Here is a 16,278-nt window from a genome sequence, read left to right as displayed (position 1 = left end):
AGCTTTTGCCAGTGTGGAAAATTAGAATAATATTAATGTGCTCCCTATTTTAAACTACCTGTAACTGGCCAGGCTTGGAGGAATCAGCAGGATAATTCACAACCATAAAGCCATCCCAACTGTCTCAGTACTTCTTTTTTTTTTTAATTAAAGATTTTATTAACATTGATTTTTACTCATATTTCAAATGACATGTTTTCAATACTTCTTTATATTTATGTTTCAGAGACCATTGGGAAAATGGTATCTAGGTATATACTTAAGTACCTTTCTCTCTCTCTCTTCACTGTTTTTTTTTGGGGGGGGGCGCGGTCATGGGGTTTGAACTCGGCCTGGGCACTGTCCCTGAGTGGTTCAGCTTAAGGCTACCGTCCTATTCCTTGTGCCAGGTTCCACTGCCCTACCCTTGAGCCAAGCCCTACTTTCCATTTTCTAGAGGTTAGAGATAAGAGCAGGTCCTTTTGGTCTGGGCTGGCTTTGAACCTTGATCCTCAGATCTCAGCCTCCTGAGTAGCTAGGATTACAGGCGTGAGCCACCATGCCCCCACCGGCTTCTTCACTGTTCTTCTTTTTCTTCGTTTTTTTTTTTTTTTTTTTTTTTGCCAGTCCTGGGCTTGGGCTCAGGGCCTGAGCATTATCCCTCGATTTTCTCAAGGCTAGGGCTCTACCACTTGAGCCACAGCACCACTTCTGGCTTTTTGCTACGTATGTGGTACCAAGGAATTGAACCCGGGTCTTTGTGCATGCTAGGCAAGCACTCTACAACTAGGCCAAACTCCCGGCCCCCCCTTTTTTTTTTTTAATCTTTCAGTGAACTTAAAGAGTTATTATTCTTTTTTTGCCTATTGTATTTATACTATATATTTGGAAATTAAGTTTAGGTATTTTTGTAAGATGCTTATTGCCAGATTTGAATGTTCATATAAAAAAGTCAAAGAACTTTGCCTTTTTTCCTCTTTGAATATTCCCACTACAACAGTGTACACTTTCATTTTTATCATCTTAATAATACTTACAATAATACCTTATGCTGAGTGTGTTTGTTATGGTTATAATGCCATGATTCAGGAAGATTGCAAGTTGAGACCGGTGTGGGCTACACAGTGAGGCCTCATTTCAAAAAATAGTCTTCATCATTAACTGTTTTACTCTTGGACATTTTTACTTAATGGAAAGAAGAAATGTCAAATGACCTCTTGTGTTATATCCTATGTAATATTACAACCATGATATTATATATATGATACACATTACCATTCTCTGTGTACAGTTTCTTTGATATTGGACTTTTTAAAATCTTATTAACCTTCATTGATGATATGGAATTAGCTATGATGATAGCAAATTTTCATAGCTTTTGGACTGTATTTTTATTATACATATATTCATTATAATTTTGTGTTAGAGTATAATATCATATAAGAGAAGAAAAAAATATAAATCAAATTAACATTTGTAGCCAACTGGTTTAAGAAACTATTGTTTGATATAGTATAAAATTTAGATTCTCAATGTTCTCCCAAGGAAGTGCTCAGCTTCAGCTGATACTGACTGTATTCGAACAGTTTTATAGATCAATCAGAATGAAGCCTTTTGCCTATTCCCAGCTTTGAATCTGTTCTGTAGTTTGCCTTCAGTTCTGTAAATATGAACTTTTCTTTTCCAGGTTCTCAACTTAATATTTATTTTTTTATTTTATTTTATTTTTTGCCAGTCCTGGGCTTGAGCTCAGGGCCTGAGCACTGTCCTTGGACTTTCTCAAGGCTAGAGCTCTACCTCTTGAGCCACAGCACCACTTCCGGCTTTTTTCTATGTATGGTACTGAGGAATTGAACCCGGGTCTTCATGCATGCTAGGCAAGCACTTTAACCACTAGGCCAAACTCCTGGCCCCTCAACTTAATATTTATTGAACTCTGTTTACTCTGCGTTGTGCACTATGCTTAAAATGCAAATATGTAAACATATAAAATAATCACCGTTTCTCATCCTAGCATTTTTAGTGTCTTACATCACTCAGTTTATATACTAGATAGATAAAGTAAGATGTGCCTTTAGTAAGAAGGGACCAAATTAAATTTTCATGTAAAACAAAGATTAATTTTCATAGCTTACATTAAGATTTAGAGATTCTGCTGGATTAAAAGATGAGAAAGACAGCACATCAATGTCTTAATAAGAATGAGATACAACTTTATAAAACATATTCTTAAAATGTTGCTAGTGAGGGCTGGGAGTTTGGCCTAGTGGTAGAGTGCTTGCCTAGCATGCACGAAGACCCAGGTTCGATTCCTGGGTATTACATACATAGGAAAAAGCTGAAAGTGGTGCTGTGGTTCAAGGGTAGAGCTCTAGCCTTGAGAAAAGTCCAATGACAGTGCTCAGGCCCTGAGTTCAAGCCCCACAAATGGAAAAAAAAAATGTTGCTAGTGAGTGAAAGTAATTAGCTTTCCTGAAATTTGATTTGAGACATTTTTCATTATTGACAATAGAAGATGAGTTTTATGATAATAATTTTAAAGCATAAGAGACAAACACATTAATATCAGTAACAATAAATCAGGTAAAACATGGTACTAATAATATATATTTTATTCTACTTTAATTATATTTGTTTCTCTGTGTGTGTGTGTGTGTGGGGAGAGAGAGAGAGAGAGAGAGAGAGAGAGAGAGAGAGAGAGAGAGAGAGAGAGAGGGAGAGAGAGAATATGTGTGTGTTTTAGTAAGGAAACAAAAACCTAACATTTGTTTGTTTTACTTGTCAAATTATTTTAGCTTATAGCAATAGCAAGATCAATCGACTGTTATTAAGGAAAAACAAATTCCACTGATGATCAAGTCTTTTTAGGAGAGTTCAATGATGACATTTGTTTTTGTCATTCTGAAATTGTCAGAATCTTCAAATGTATTTTTCTGTTGATGTTTTCCAGTATTCATCCATAATGCGATACCTTTCGTAGGGTTTGGCTTTTTGGATAATGCAATTATGATTGTCGCAGTAAGTTTTTTTCTCTCATTATTTCAATTTTGAGTTAATAAATAATTTAGCCTATATTTTCCTAACAATTTGCATATCAGAGCTGTAATTTTTATCTTAATAAACAAGGTTTTTTCTGTTATGTTTAATATTAATTAAACCAGCTGGATCTTAAAACATTATATACAATAAACCTTAACATTTTGGGCAAAGCAAGTAGACAAACATTTTTAGTTTATATTCTGTTTTCGTTTCAGCATTTTTATTTAAAAAGTGCATAAAGTTTTCTGATATACTTTGTGTTGTAGTTATAATCAGATAATTGATTCCTTATTGATTTTTTTCATTCAGAAATGTTTTATCAGATGTTTGACAGTCTAGTCTTCAGTTTAGCTATTTAACCCAAAGGTGTCTTAGGACCCAATATAGAACTTTGACTATCTCACCTTTCTGCCTTGCCTTGTGTTGCATTTAACTTAGTTCAAAACTAAGTTCTGACCTAATGCTGATGGCTCACACCTATAATCCTAACCTCTCAGGAGGCTGGGATCTTTGGATCTTCGTTTGAAGTCATCTCAGGCAAGAAAGCCTGTGAGACTCTTATCTCCTTCCAATAAACTACCCACCCCCCCCCCCAAAATAAAATAAGCCAAAAGTAGAGCTGTGGCTGAAGTAGTAGAAAGCTCAGGGACAGCACCGCAATCCTGAGGTCAAGCCCTCGAATCAGCACAAGCGGACAAACCAATAAGCAAAAAGAACGAAGCTCCCCTTGACCAGGTATTGGATTTCTTTATAGTTTTTACCTCACCTTTTAACAGAATCTGATATAAATATGGGACAAAAAATCAAGAAATGGAGCATTAATTGTCCTCAAACCATCTTTGAATTTTCATGATCTTAGAAGCATCTCTATAAACACATTAAAGCATGCTCTTTAAACATCTCGTAAATTCAACCAAACAATAAGCATGTAGGTTCTTTTTGCTTTGTTTGATTTTCTTGTTTTGTTTCTTGGTTTTTATTGTGTTGAGAATCAGTCAAATTCAGGGCTTCATTCATACTAAGTCTACTCTGCCTTCTGATCTGTCTCCAGACCTCAAGTTTGTGTATTCCTGAGTCTCTTCTTGGGTCAGAGGCAATCACTTGTTGCTGTTAAAGATGCTTTATATATTGTTGTACACTATATGGCTTTGACATGTTCCTGTCATTGGTGGTGGGGCCCCAGGATTTCCGCAGATATCTATAAATGCTTTTCCTTGGCACCTGTTATTTTTCCCTCCCTTCTTCCCTTCCTCCCTCCCTTTATTTTTATTTATTTATTTTTTGTTGTGGGACTTGAACTCTGGGCCTGGGAGCTCTTCAGCTCAAGGCTACCACCCCACCCCACAGCACCACTTCACTTCTGATTTTCTAGTGGTTAATTGGAGATAAGTCTCGTGGACTTTAGTGCCCGAGCTGGCTTTGAACTGTGATCTTTAGATTTCAGCCACTTGAGTAGCTAGGATTACAGGTGTGAGCCCACCATGCCAGGCCATTCCTTCTCCCTCCCTCCCAACCTCCCTCTCTCCCTTCCTTCCTTCCTTCCTGTGTCTGTCTGGTCCATCTTCCCTCCCCTTCCTTCCTTTTCTATTTAATTTTTCAGAAGTCTATTTCATTGGATGCCTTTAGAACGCTTATTACTTCTAAGTACCTAGGCTACTTTGTTCCATCGTCAATAAGAATCCCATCTTAAAATCCTAGAGGGAAAAAAATCGAAAGGAACTTAATTCAGCTTCTTTTCATTTTTGTGAATGATTGATAAGTAATTAGATATTTCTAAATAACAGGACATTCTTTTTTTATCCCCAACATTAATATTTGAAATTTTAAAAGAAATATTCAAATGTATATTTAAGAGAGTTCATGAAGTTTATATGGTACCCTTGCTTAAGGATTAGAACTGAATTAACACAGAACATTTAAAAAATAGATTTATATAATAATAGATATAACAAGTTCTGTTTTGAATATTTTAATCTTCAGTTCTTCCTCTTTAAAGCAGAAGTAACAATATGAGTTTTACATTTTAAAGAGCAATGCTGATATAAATGTAGAAAGTCTTGAGCAAAATAGATTCAGTGGAAATACTCATTTTTACTATAGCATTCTATGCTGTTGTGCATTACTACTTACAAATGAATCACATTGTATGTGTTGCTATTTTTAATTTTTATGAAGGTCTAATTTTAATGAATAAAATGTTATCAATATTACTTCCCTAGTAATGACACACTATAATTAAGTGAATTACCTCATTATATGTATATTTCTGCATATTATATGTATATAATTTTGCTGTATTAACATGCTGATAAACCATTTTATCTTTAGCATTTTGCTGTTTTATGGTTACATAATTTTTAAGATTGTTTTTTCATAATTACATTTTAGGGAACACATATCGAGTTGTCTATTGGAATTATTTTTGGAATTTCAACAATGGCAGGTATTTAATAATAGAATTCTTTATATATTTATATAACACCGCAGTAAGTTAAGTATAAAAGAGGATAATTTATTTTTAATTAATATACTCACTGAAATTATTTTATTAATATAACTCCTAATATGATTCTTAATTTTATAAATGTAACATTGTATGTTAGTTCATAAGTAATAATTCTCTATTGTCTATAATGAAACCAATTTTTTTGGTTAGTCACTGTTAACTCCAAGCCTTTCGAACTTTTTTCTTTATATTATTTATTTCTTAGTTGGATAGGAAAATCAAAAACCAAGATTGAAATTCTGTCTCCTTCTCTTCCCTCATTACAAGTAGTATTCTTCATGATGGTGAAATTTGATAACAGTTTTCTGTTGTTGATTGTAAAGGAAGCACAGTGCTAATTTAGTGAAATATGCCTTCCTTTTCCTGACTGACTTAAATTCAAAGCTGTATGTATGGTAACTTCCAAATACCAATTTACTGAAACAAATACTATATGAAAGACAAACTACAGAATACTTTGTAACCATTTGAGTGTTGGAAACTGACTTCTTCAACAAAATGAAACATTATGTAATGGAGTTGGTATATAATAATTTCAGATGTGTACTCTATTTTGAACTATTGGGACTAACTTTGAGTATAGTTATTGTATAGTACTCTGTATCACAGAGTACTATGTCATGTTGACTTTTCTGACTTTAATGTAACAATTCACTTGTTCATTTTTCAAATTTATAGCTGCTGCTTTGGGAAATCTTGTGTCAGATTTAGCTGGACTTGGGTAGGTCCATTCACTTATTCATTTGTGTTTTCTTAACTAATCTTTTTTCCCCCTCCATTCTCCTTTAATTGAGAGGCATAAAAAAGACACTATGTTTTTGGTATTCCAGAACTGTAATTTTAAAGTTAATATGCCTAAATCAGCAGTGCTAAATATTTGTGTAACGAGTAGTTTCTTAACTATACCCTCATCACCAGGGGAGAGTGCCCCAGCATTCTGATTCATGCAGATGTGTATCTTAAAACTACCATCATGGGTCAGGAGTTTGGCCTAGTGGTAGAGTGCTTGCCTAACATGCACAAAGACCCAGGTTCTATTCCTTGGTACCACATACATAGAAAAAGCCAGAAGTGGTGCTGTGGCTCAAGTGGCAGATCACTAGCCTTGAGAAAGCCCAAGGACAGTGGTACAGTGCTCAGGCCCTGAATTCAAGTGCCAGGACTGGCCAAAAAAAAAAAAAAAACCAAAACAAAAATAACAACAAACAAAACACACACACACACACACACACACACACACACACACACACACACACAAACTACCATCATGTAAGCAAAATTGAGTTTTCATTTACTGAAGATAGAATTTGCAGAAATCCCTGAAGGTAAGACAAGTTCTAAGGCAAGACTTCTGACATCCCAGTCTTACAAAACCCAAATTTGATTATATTGACTGGGTATGTTTACTACAGTGAAACATTCTAAGGAAATAATGTCTGATGACATACATGTGTTACTTAACACACACATACACATACAGAGAGTGTTAAAGATTGCACTCAGGGCCTTCCTTGTATGTACTAATAATAAGCACATACTCTGTCACTGAGCTATACCTTTAACTCCCAAATAATTTGACATGGCAAGAATGATCAAAGTAATTGAGAATAATACTTTTATTTATTTATTTATATTTTTGCCAGTCCTGGGGCTTAAACTCAGGACCTGGGCACTGTCCTTAGGTTTTCTAAAGGGTAGAGCTCTGGCTCTATCCTTGAGCCACAGCATCACTTCCAGCCTTTTCCGTGTATGTGGTACCAAGGAATCGAACCCAGGTTTTGTGCTTGCTAGGCAAGTACTGTACCACTAGGCCATACTCCTGGCCCTGAGGATACTTTTAAAAGGCCAGTTCTCTTTTTCTCTCTCTTTCTTCTGTCTCCTCTCCCATTCATCTCTCTCCTTCCTTCCTTCCCCTTCCCCTCCCTCCTTCCTCTTTCCCTTTTTCTTTCCCTCCTTTCTTCCCTCTCCCCTGTCCTCTCCTTTTCCTCCTTTCTCATTTCCTCCTCCTTCCCCTCACTCGTCCTCTCCCTCTTCTCTCCTTCCCTTCTTTTCCCAGTGGCAGATGGCCAGGGCTGAGTCCTGAACCTGGGAAAGTCTGAGAAATTGGCATTAGTTATTATACTAAACATCTTTTTCTTGTTCTGTCTTTGGCTTTCGCTTCCTTCCCTGGTTAATTTAAGTGTAGTACATCTTGAGATTTGGGTTTGGACTTACTAGAAATTGATACAAAAATGATATAAAAGTCATCTGACCCTTTTAATTTAGGGTTTTGCATTTGAGTTTGGGGCTAAAGCTATTGTGTGAGTTCCTTTGCTCCAGGATAATGATCAGAATTTTATATTCATTGAATTCCTGACATAAATCTTTTATGGTGACAACTCCTAGACATTCCGTTTCTATTCCCAGATTTCCAGTTTTAAAGTTCATGATGATAATATAATAGCTACAGCATAGCTTTCTGATGTATTTAATAGAGCCAGATGATATACTAGATTTTGATGCCATGTAGTTTTAGACTGTAAAGCAATTGTTTTTTATTAAAGGTGGAAGATTTTAATATATATGAAAATTTTACTATACATAAGAACTATCATTTCTCTGATCCTTGCTATCAATAAGTAAAAGATACTACTATTATGGATTCTTAGATAAACAGTTCCCAAACTCAGATCCATCTTACAATTGATGACATGCACCTTTTAATTGGCAACCTTTTTCTTTTATATTGTCCATAGAGTAAAATTGTATTAGAAATATTATAGCAGTTTGGGTGCTGGTAGGTTACACCTGTAATTGTAGCTACTCAGAGGCTGAGCTCTAAGGATCATAATTCTAAGCCAGCTGTGACACTAATGAGCCAACAGAAAACTGGAAGTGGAGCTATGGGTCAAAGTGGTAGCCTTGAACAAAAGAACTCAGGAACAGTATCAAGCTTAAGTCCCACAACTAACAACAACAGTAACAAGAACATATATATATATATATATATATATATATATATATATATATATATATGAGAGAGAGAGAGAGAGAGAGAGATGGATAGCTTAAAATTGTTAAATATATGAAGTGTAGTATGAAAATTCTAGGCTGTATTTTTTTGTGTGTGTGAACCTGGGTGCTGGGGTGCTGTCCTTGAGGTCAAGGCTACCGCCTTACCCCTGAAGCCACAGCCCCACTTCCTGTTCTCTAGTGGTTAATTGAAAATAAGGGACTCATAGACTTTAGTGCCTGGGCTGGCTTTGTACTGTGATCCTCAGATCTCAGCCTCCTAAGTAGCTAGGATTACAGGTACGAGCCACCATGCCAGGCTAGTTTACCAGTTTGATGAATTTGAAAAACTTTTTTTTTAATAATACTTATTAACTCACATCATATATTAAAATATTTTGCTTTGAGTCTGGAATAAGTACAGACATAATTATTTGTAAAAATGCTTTTATCTCTTAAAGATAAATGAGATAGCTGGGCACTAGTGGCTCATGCCTGAAATCCTACTACTCAGGAGGCTGAGATCTGAGGATTGCCATTCTCAGCTAGCCTGAGCAGGAAAAGTCTGTGAAACTCTTATCTCCAGTTAACCACTAGAAAAAATTGGAAGTGTCTCTGTGGCTCAGGTGATAGTGTGGTAGTCTTGAGCTAAAGAGCCCAGGGACAACACCCAGGTCCAGAGTTCAAGCTCCATGACCGACCAAAAAAAAAAGATAATGTGATAGAATAATTGTTGTAGGTCAATTTACCTATGTCTTAAATATCCTAATACGAAAATATTTTTAGTTGATACATTTATGCAGTTAAAATAAGAATTGTAAAATATAGCATGCCATATCCAGACTGCCACAAACAGGCGTAAAATAATAGCATTTTCTTGGTAGTAATTGCTTTTTAATATCTGAGGACATTGTGCATTTTTTAACCTGTTTCCTGTCCTTTTCTCTTGTTCTTTTAAAGACTTGCAGGTTATGTTGAAGCTTTGGCTTCCAGGTTAGGCCTATCAATTCCTGATCTTACACCCAAACAAGTTGATATGTGGCAAACACGTGTGAGCACCCATTTGGTAAGTCATTTATATAATTTAGGATCATAAATTCTGATAATACATGGCATTGTATAGTTAAGGTGCTCAAGAACTTTGAGACTAAAAGTGATTTGATTAGAGTTATTTTTTAATATTATCTTGGGCTTGAAATTAATAAAGCACCAATTAACCATATTCTTTTCAGTAAAAGAAGAATATATTTTTTGGTTCTTATTGTAGCCATGCTTGATTTAAAAAATACGCAATTCAGTGTATAGTAATGAATGTCTGTGGTGTGCTATAGGTTAAAGGACAGGAAATAAATAGTAACAGTTACTTTTGAGAACATGTTTAGACAGAGAGCCGGACATGTAGACAAATTATTATTTAGAGATGTACAATGGTAGAATTATGCACAGCATACCGCAATAGCATGGATAAGAGACACTTTGTGGAAAGAAATTTCTTTTCATGGATAGATTTCTTGGTAATTGATAGATCTAAGCTTGTGTTTACATTTTGGTTGGAGGGGGGCAAGAGTTTCAAGAATTCTGACTAACAAATAGAAGGAAATGATTTTTAAAGGGAGTGTACTCGGAAACATATAAAAATTAGGTATTTCGTGAATAAACGGTAGTAATTATGGTTAGAAGTCATAGTAGGAAATAGCATTGGGAAGAGAATTATGGCCCAGACAGGAAAGGCCTTTGATATGCTCCTCTAAAGTCCTCGAACATCTTACAAAGGCACTCTACCTATGCAGATACTCTGCCACTTGAACCACTCGGTCAGTCCCTTTTTATGTTTATTATTTTCCAGATACTGAAATCCTCCTATTTGTCCTTATCTGTGTCTCAGGGGTGACAGATACCACTGTAGTGCTTTTTGCATTGCTTGGAATGACAAGCATGCACCACCATACCCAGTCATTGTTTGAGACGAAGTCTCACAGACTCTTATACTTGGGTGGCCAAGAAACACAATCCAGTTCTCTACTTCCTAAGCTGAACCACATAGCATTTGGACTTGACATTTGGATTAAAAATCAGTAAAGAAGTCTAAATGATGGGTATTGTTTATTCATTAAAAAAATTATCATTGTTTATTCATTAAAAAAATATTTACTGTTTGCCTACTAATGGGCTAAGTAGGAGTCTAGGAGTCCTGAATGCACGGCGTCTCAAAACAAGCCTTTTCTTTCTGTAGAGGAGCCAATGAACATATCTGCTGAATAAAATATTAGTGTATTAGAAGTTCATTCATAAGAAAAAATTCTTAAAGCACAGAAAGGTAAAAAGAGGTTGGGAGTAGTGAGATGGGTAGATTGCAGTATAAAATAAGAACGTCATTGTAAGTCTGATTCAAAGGATAGACAGAAGTTAAAACAATGGGGGAAATTTTGTATAGGAACCTATAAGCAATAGACTCCTAGCTTTCATTTTAGGCTTATTATTGTGTAAAAAAGCAGCTTACGTCAAGATCAGTTTATTCTCATTTCCTGTGGCTAAGGAAATGAGCACAGCTTGCTGAAGCACAGCTTAGCAAGATCTTATAGAAAGTTACAATCAGTGTATAGCCAGAACTTGGTTCTTCTGTTCTGGTTTAGTGGTAATGGATCAACTTCAAAGTTCACACAGGACTTTGGCAAAATTAATTTCTTTCTGCCTATAGAAGTCCCAGCTTCTGGTGATCTGTTGGCCAAAAGCTGCACTCCTCCCCTGCAGCCTCCCTCCCTGTTTTGAAGTCATTTACAGCTCCTTGCACTGTGCCATGCACATGGCATAGAGCCATGTAGAGCAAACCAGCTTGATTCTTTAATGCCAGCAAGGAAGAGAAATATGGGCCAGGGGGCAGATAGTCATGTAATATTAGGAATCAAATCCACTGTTCTGTTGGTTAGAAGCAAGTTATAACATCTCATCTGTTATTGTTGTTTTTGTCTTTTGGACCATGTTGCCTCACACTTGATAAGACAGTTGCTCTACTACTTGAGCCATGCCTCCAGCCTCTTTTTGCTTTCATTTTTTTTCAGATATATGTTTTAAGTTTTATGTATATGCTGTTCAGCGTAAGGAGAGGCAGGAAAAAAAGCAGTATTTACAGAATAATTCTATTTTTATTTAGATACTCAGAAGAAATACTGAAAGGAGGTTGTAAATATTTTTGAGAGTAGCTGAAGGTTTCTTTTTCTTCCTTGTTGTTTTCAAATATTAAAATATATGTCCAATTTTTGATATGTTTTCTGTTTAAATATTTCCTTGATGCTGGTTTTTTTTTATTGTATTGTGGCGGTCATGTATAGAGGGGTTACGGTTACGGTACATTACTTCTTGAACATTGATAACCCCCTCTCACATTTTTCTCCCACTTTCCTCCCACCCCCTTCCTTGATATTGCTTTTTATGACATTTAAAAATGTCATTAATTAATTAATTTATTTATTGTTGGTCGTGGGGCTTGAACTCAAGACCTAGGAGCTATCCCTGAGCTCTTTTGAACCACAGTGCCACCTCTGGTTTTCTGGTGGTTATTTTGGAGATAGTCTCACTGACTTTCTCTCTGGGCTGGCTTTGAGCCTTGATCCTCAGATCTCTGCCTCCTAGGTAGCCAGGATTACAGGCCAGAACCACCAGCATCCGGTTTACTTCGAACTTTAAACTGATCTGTTGTGAGCTATTATTGTAGCTTATTTTTTATTTTAAGTACTGTGATCAACAGAAATGCAATCGCAGTTCAATTTCATAGACAGGGAAGTTGTCTGTTGTAGATACTTGACAAGAATTCCTTTTCCAGGAGATGGAAGTTTAAACTGAATGCTCTCTTGTGTTTCCCTTAGGGCAAAGCTGTCGGGGTGACGATTGGCTGCATTCTAGGAATGTTTCCTTTGATTTTCTTTGGAGGAGGTGAAGAAGATGAAAAACTGGAAAAGACAAATTAACCCTCTTAGACTACATATAAAAAGATGTAAACTAATGTACCTCAGTTATGAAATATGCTGTCACAACATTTAGGAATTAAGACAGTAACATTGTATAGATATGGGATCAAATAATTCAGCATGTATTATGGAAAACACTAACTTATTGTGGCTTGGTTTTCTTATGACTTTTTTTTAAAGAACTAGTAACAATTTATGTAAATTGTTGAGATGCTTTTTCATCTGTGGCAGTCAACATTTTATCATTTCCTTCCTTCTCTTTCTGTATCAAAATGTTATTTAAGTTTCAGTCATTGCTGTACTGTACTGACTTGGGGTTTGCTTGTTTGGGACTTACCCTTGTGACATGCATGATAAAATTGTTGCTGTCTTATTGTTCCCTGGTCCAATCATGGCATTATCTTCAATTATTTAGGATGTCCAATATCAATTAAGATTTTTTTCTCTTTGTGATAACACCAATTTTGTAGTGTTTCACAGTAAACATTTACAGTCACATAATCTGTTATTTTCTAAACTCTTTAACATCAGTGGATACCGTTTTCATGTATTTTATGTGCATAATAGTTTAAGTTCCTGACCATTCTATTTTAAAGGTCAGAGGTTAATCAGAAAGAGCAATTATGTGGTCTCCTGACATAAAACCATATATATTAATAAGTATAGTTCTATTTGATCTTTTTTTTTTAACTTTTAGTTTTTGTGTCTTGCTTTGAGTAATAACTTGGTGGATTCTGATGCCTGAGGGAAAGAAAGTCTTTATAATTTTAAAAAATAGAGATGGTAGGATTATGGTAAATTTAACAATTTGACATAAAGATTGAACATTAAAAGGGTAAAGTAGCAGGGCACTATGGCTCATGCTTGCAGTGCTCAGCTACTTGGGAAGTAGAAATTGGAAGTATTGCAGTTTGCAATTTTAGATAAAAATGTTGTTGAGTCATCACAACCAATAAGACAGGTGTGGTTATTCATGCCCATAAAATTTCAGTCATTGGGGAAGTATAGGCCCAACACTGACTGGAACAAAAAACAGGAGACCCTTATTGGAATAATAAGCTAATGCAAAAAGGGCTGGAGGTGTGGCTCAAGTGTTAAAGTGCTTGCATAGCAAGTGTGAGGCCTTGAATATTGCCAAGAAAAGAAACTAACAAAACTAAAAGAATTTTTTTGACAAGTAGAAAACAGAAGCGTTTTAGTATCAATTTAAAGTTATGTTTAGAAGATTCATGATATATTAAATCATATTGCTACAATAGAATTTCTCCAAAAAGTGTTATCTGCCTAGAATGACTGAATACTCCATACTCATGATCTTAAATTGTCTTCTTTGGTGAATCTTATTTCTGTATAAATTCTTCTGAGGTAAAAAAATAAATATTTTTTGCTATATTATTTAGTCAGAAGTTACAAAGGGAGAAATCTTTTCTCCAACTTTATGGCCTTTTTTTCTTATTTGTGGTATTTAAAGCTTCAAGTCGCTCATTTCCAATCTTGTATGTCTAACTTAAGTATATTGATGTCTGTCTAAATCATGAATTTTAGATTTTGAACCCCCTTTGGTACATGCTAAAACTACTTTTTCTTGTAACAACTTAAACACATCATGAGAAAGAGAACTGAAATTAAAATGTACTCCTTTGGTTATTAAAATTATTTATCTTTCTAAATAGATGCAAGAGAAGGCAAATTCATAGATGGCTGCAGATTTTCAGGCTGCTTCCTCAGCTGATTTTTTGAACAGTGCTTCTTAAGCATGGCTGTGCCGGTGTTGTGTGCTCACTTAGATTCCTTCAGGGGTATTCCCTGGAGTCCAACAGCTAGTTACAGATTTTTGAGGAACCTCCATACTGATTTCCATAGTGGCTGTGCTAATTTACATTCCCACCAACAGTATGCAAAGATTCTTTTCTCCCTTTCATCTTCACAAGAGGAAAGTCAGTTCTCTCCTCACACTGAAGAATAAGCCAGTAATAATGGATTTTGAGGAAAAAAATTTATACAGTATAAATATACGATGCCCAAATCTTTGTCAAATATTGTGGCATTGCCATTTGATGAGACTAGGTTTATATAAGACACAATTATATTTTGTGTGTTCCACATAGCATCTCATACAGACACTCCGCACCCCCCCCCAAAAAAAGAAACAACTCCGATTGATAGGGTAAGAACTCATGTTTAACTTTTTCTTGTAAATGTGTCAGTGTTTTTACTCCTAATTTATATATCCATGGCTGTGCTATCTGTTGTTTTTTTTTTAAAGTATTGTGGTGCCTTACTTTTCTTCTTATTAATTAAATATTCTAACTAGAAACTTGCTCTGTAACTTTAAAAAAGACTTTGGATAAGTGGTTGATTTTTGTTGTTGTTGGTGGTGGTGGTCGTGGGCCTTGAACTCTGGACCTAGACACTACTCCTGAGCTCTTCAGCTACCACCCTTTCCCTGGGCCTGGGCTCTGTCTCTGGACTCCTCAGCTCAAGGCTACTGCCCTACCCCTTGAGCCAAAGTACCACTTCTGGTTTTCTAGTAGTCAACTAGAGATAAAAATCTCACAGGATTTCCGTGCCCATGATGGAAAAAAAAAAAAATCCAGTATGCCGGGCGCTGATGGTTCATATCTGTAATCCTAAACTACTCAGGAGGCTTAGATCTAAGAATCAGGTACCAAGCCAGCCTAGGCAGGAAAGTGCAATACAATACACAGAAAAAGCTGGAAGTGATTTTGTGGCTCAAGTGGTAGACTGCTAGCCTTAAGCAAAAGAAATTCAAAGACAGTATTCAAGCCCTGAGTTCTACAGCAAAACCTGTTGGTCCAGGCTAGGTATTCTGTTATACATCTGTAATCCCAGCTATTTGAGAGGTGGAGACTAGAGGATCACAAGTTGAGAATCTATCCTGTCATGAGTTAAATCCTATCTCAAAAACAAAATACAAACAAAAACATATAACTAAAGTGTTGAATCATTTAGCTACTATTTTTGAGGCCTGAGTTAAAAATCTCTAGTACTGAAAAAGCAAGAACAAAGACCATTCCTGTTACTAGTGGAATTTACATTATTGGCAGGCTCTACCAGTTTAATTAAAAATCTTTAGGGATTTTTTTTTTTTGCCAGTCCTGGGCTTGAACTCAGGGCCTGAGCACTGTCCTTGGACTTTCTCAAGGCTAGAACTCTATCACTTGAGTCACAGCACCATTTCTGGCTTTTTTCTATGTATGTGGTACCAAGGAATTGAACCCTGGTCTTCATGCATGCTAGGCAAGCACTTTAACCACTAGGCCAAACTCCCAGCCCCTAGGATTTATTTTTTAACCAGTCCTGGGGCTTGAGCTCAGAACCTGAACACTGCCCTTGGGCTTTCTCAAGGCTAGAGCTCTACCACTTGAGCCACAGCACCACTTTGTGCTTTTTCCTGTGTATGTGGTACCAAGGAATTGAATCCCAGTCTTGGTGCATGCTAGGCAAGCACTCTACAACTAGGCCAAACTCCCGGCCCATTAGTATTATTTTGAGTTGCCAAAACATGGTACCTACAACCTTCATATTGGGATATTTGCATTGATAGATAAAAAATTTGAATCAAATATTTACTTTTCAAAGAAAATGAAGCTCTGTTGAACTGAAGAGACAATTTTTTGAGACTTCTGGAAAGTGGTTCCCTTGAAGGTAGTGACTCCATATGATGACTTGTTTCTTGTTACCTGCCACAAAGCATCTTATTTCAGATGGAAACTGGAACTCCTTGTCATCTTAGCTCTTTCTCTTAGGAGCTGTGGCTAGTCGTATCACACGTTT

The 16,278-nt window shown here is 36.0% G+C and overlaps 1 protein-coding gene across 1 annotated transcript in view; it reads left to right on the top strand.

The window, feature by feature from the left end:
* The window catches only part of Tmem65 (transmembrane protein 65), a 37,603-nt gene extending 24,982 nt beyond the window's left edge, over positions 1-12,621 (top strand). The window contains exons 3-7 of the mRNA XM_090339354.1: positions 2,930-2,997; positions 5,407-5,461; positions 6,203-6,245; positions 9,476-9,581; positions 12,379-12,621. Coding sequence (XP_090195480.1) covers positions 2,930-2,997; positions 5,407-5,461; positions 6,203-6,245; positions 9,476-9,581; positions 12,379-12,480 — 374 coding nt within the window. The 3' untranslated portion in view covers positions 12,481-12,621. The remainder of the gene's footprint in view (positions 1-2,929; positions 2,998-5,406; positions 5,462-6,202; positions 6,246-9,475; positions 9,582-12,378) is intronic.
* Positions 12,622-16,278: the final 3,657 nt, after the last annotated feature.

Source organism: Megascapheus bottae, chromosome 9 (assembly GCF_031878675.1).
Source record: "Megascapheus bottae isolate mThoBot1 chromosome 9, mThoBot2.hap1, whole genome shotgun sequence".
Taxonomy (NCBI): domain Eukaryota; kingdom Metazoa; phylum Chordata; class Mammalia; order Rodentia; family Geomyidae; genus Megascapheus; species Megascapheus bottae.
Note: the sequence above shows the minus strand (reverse complement) of the source record. Positions and strands in the feature narration are given on the sequence as shown.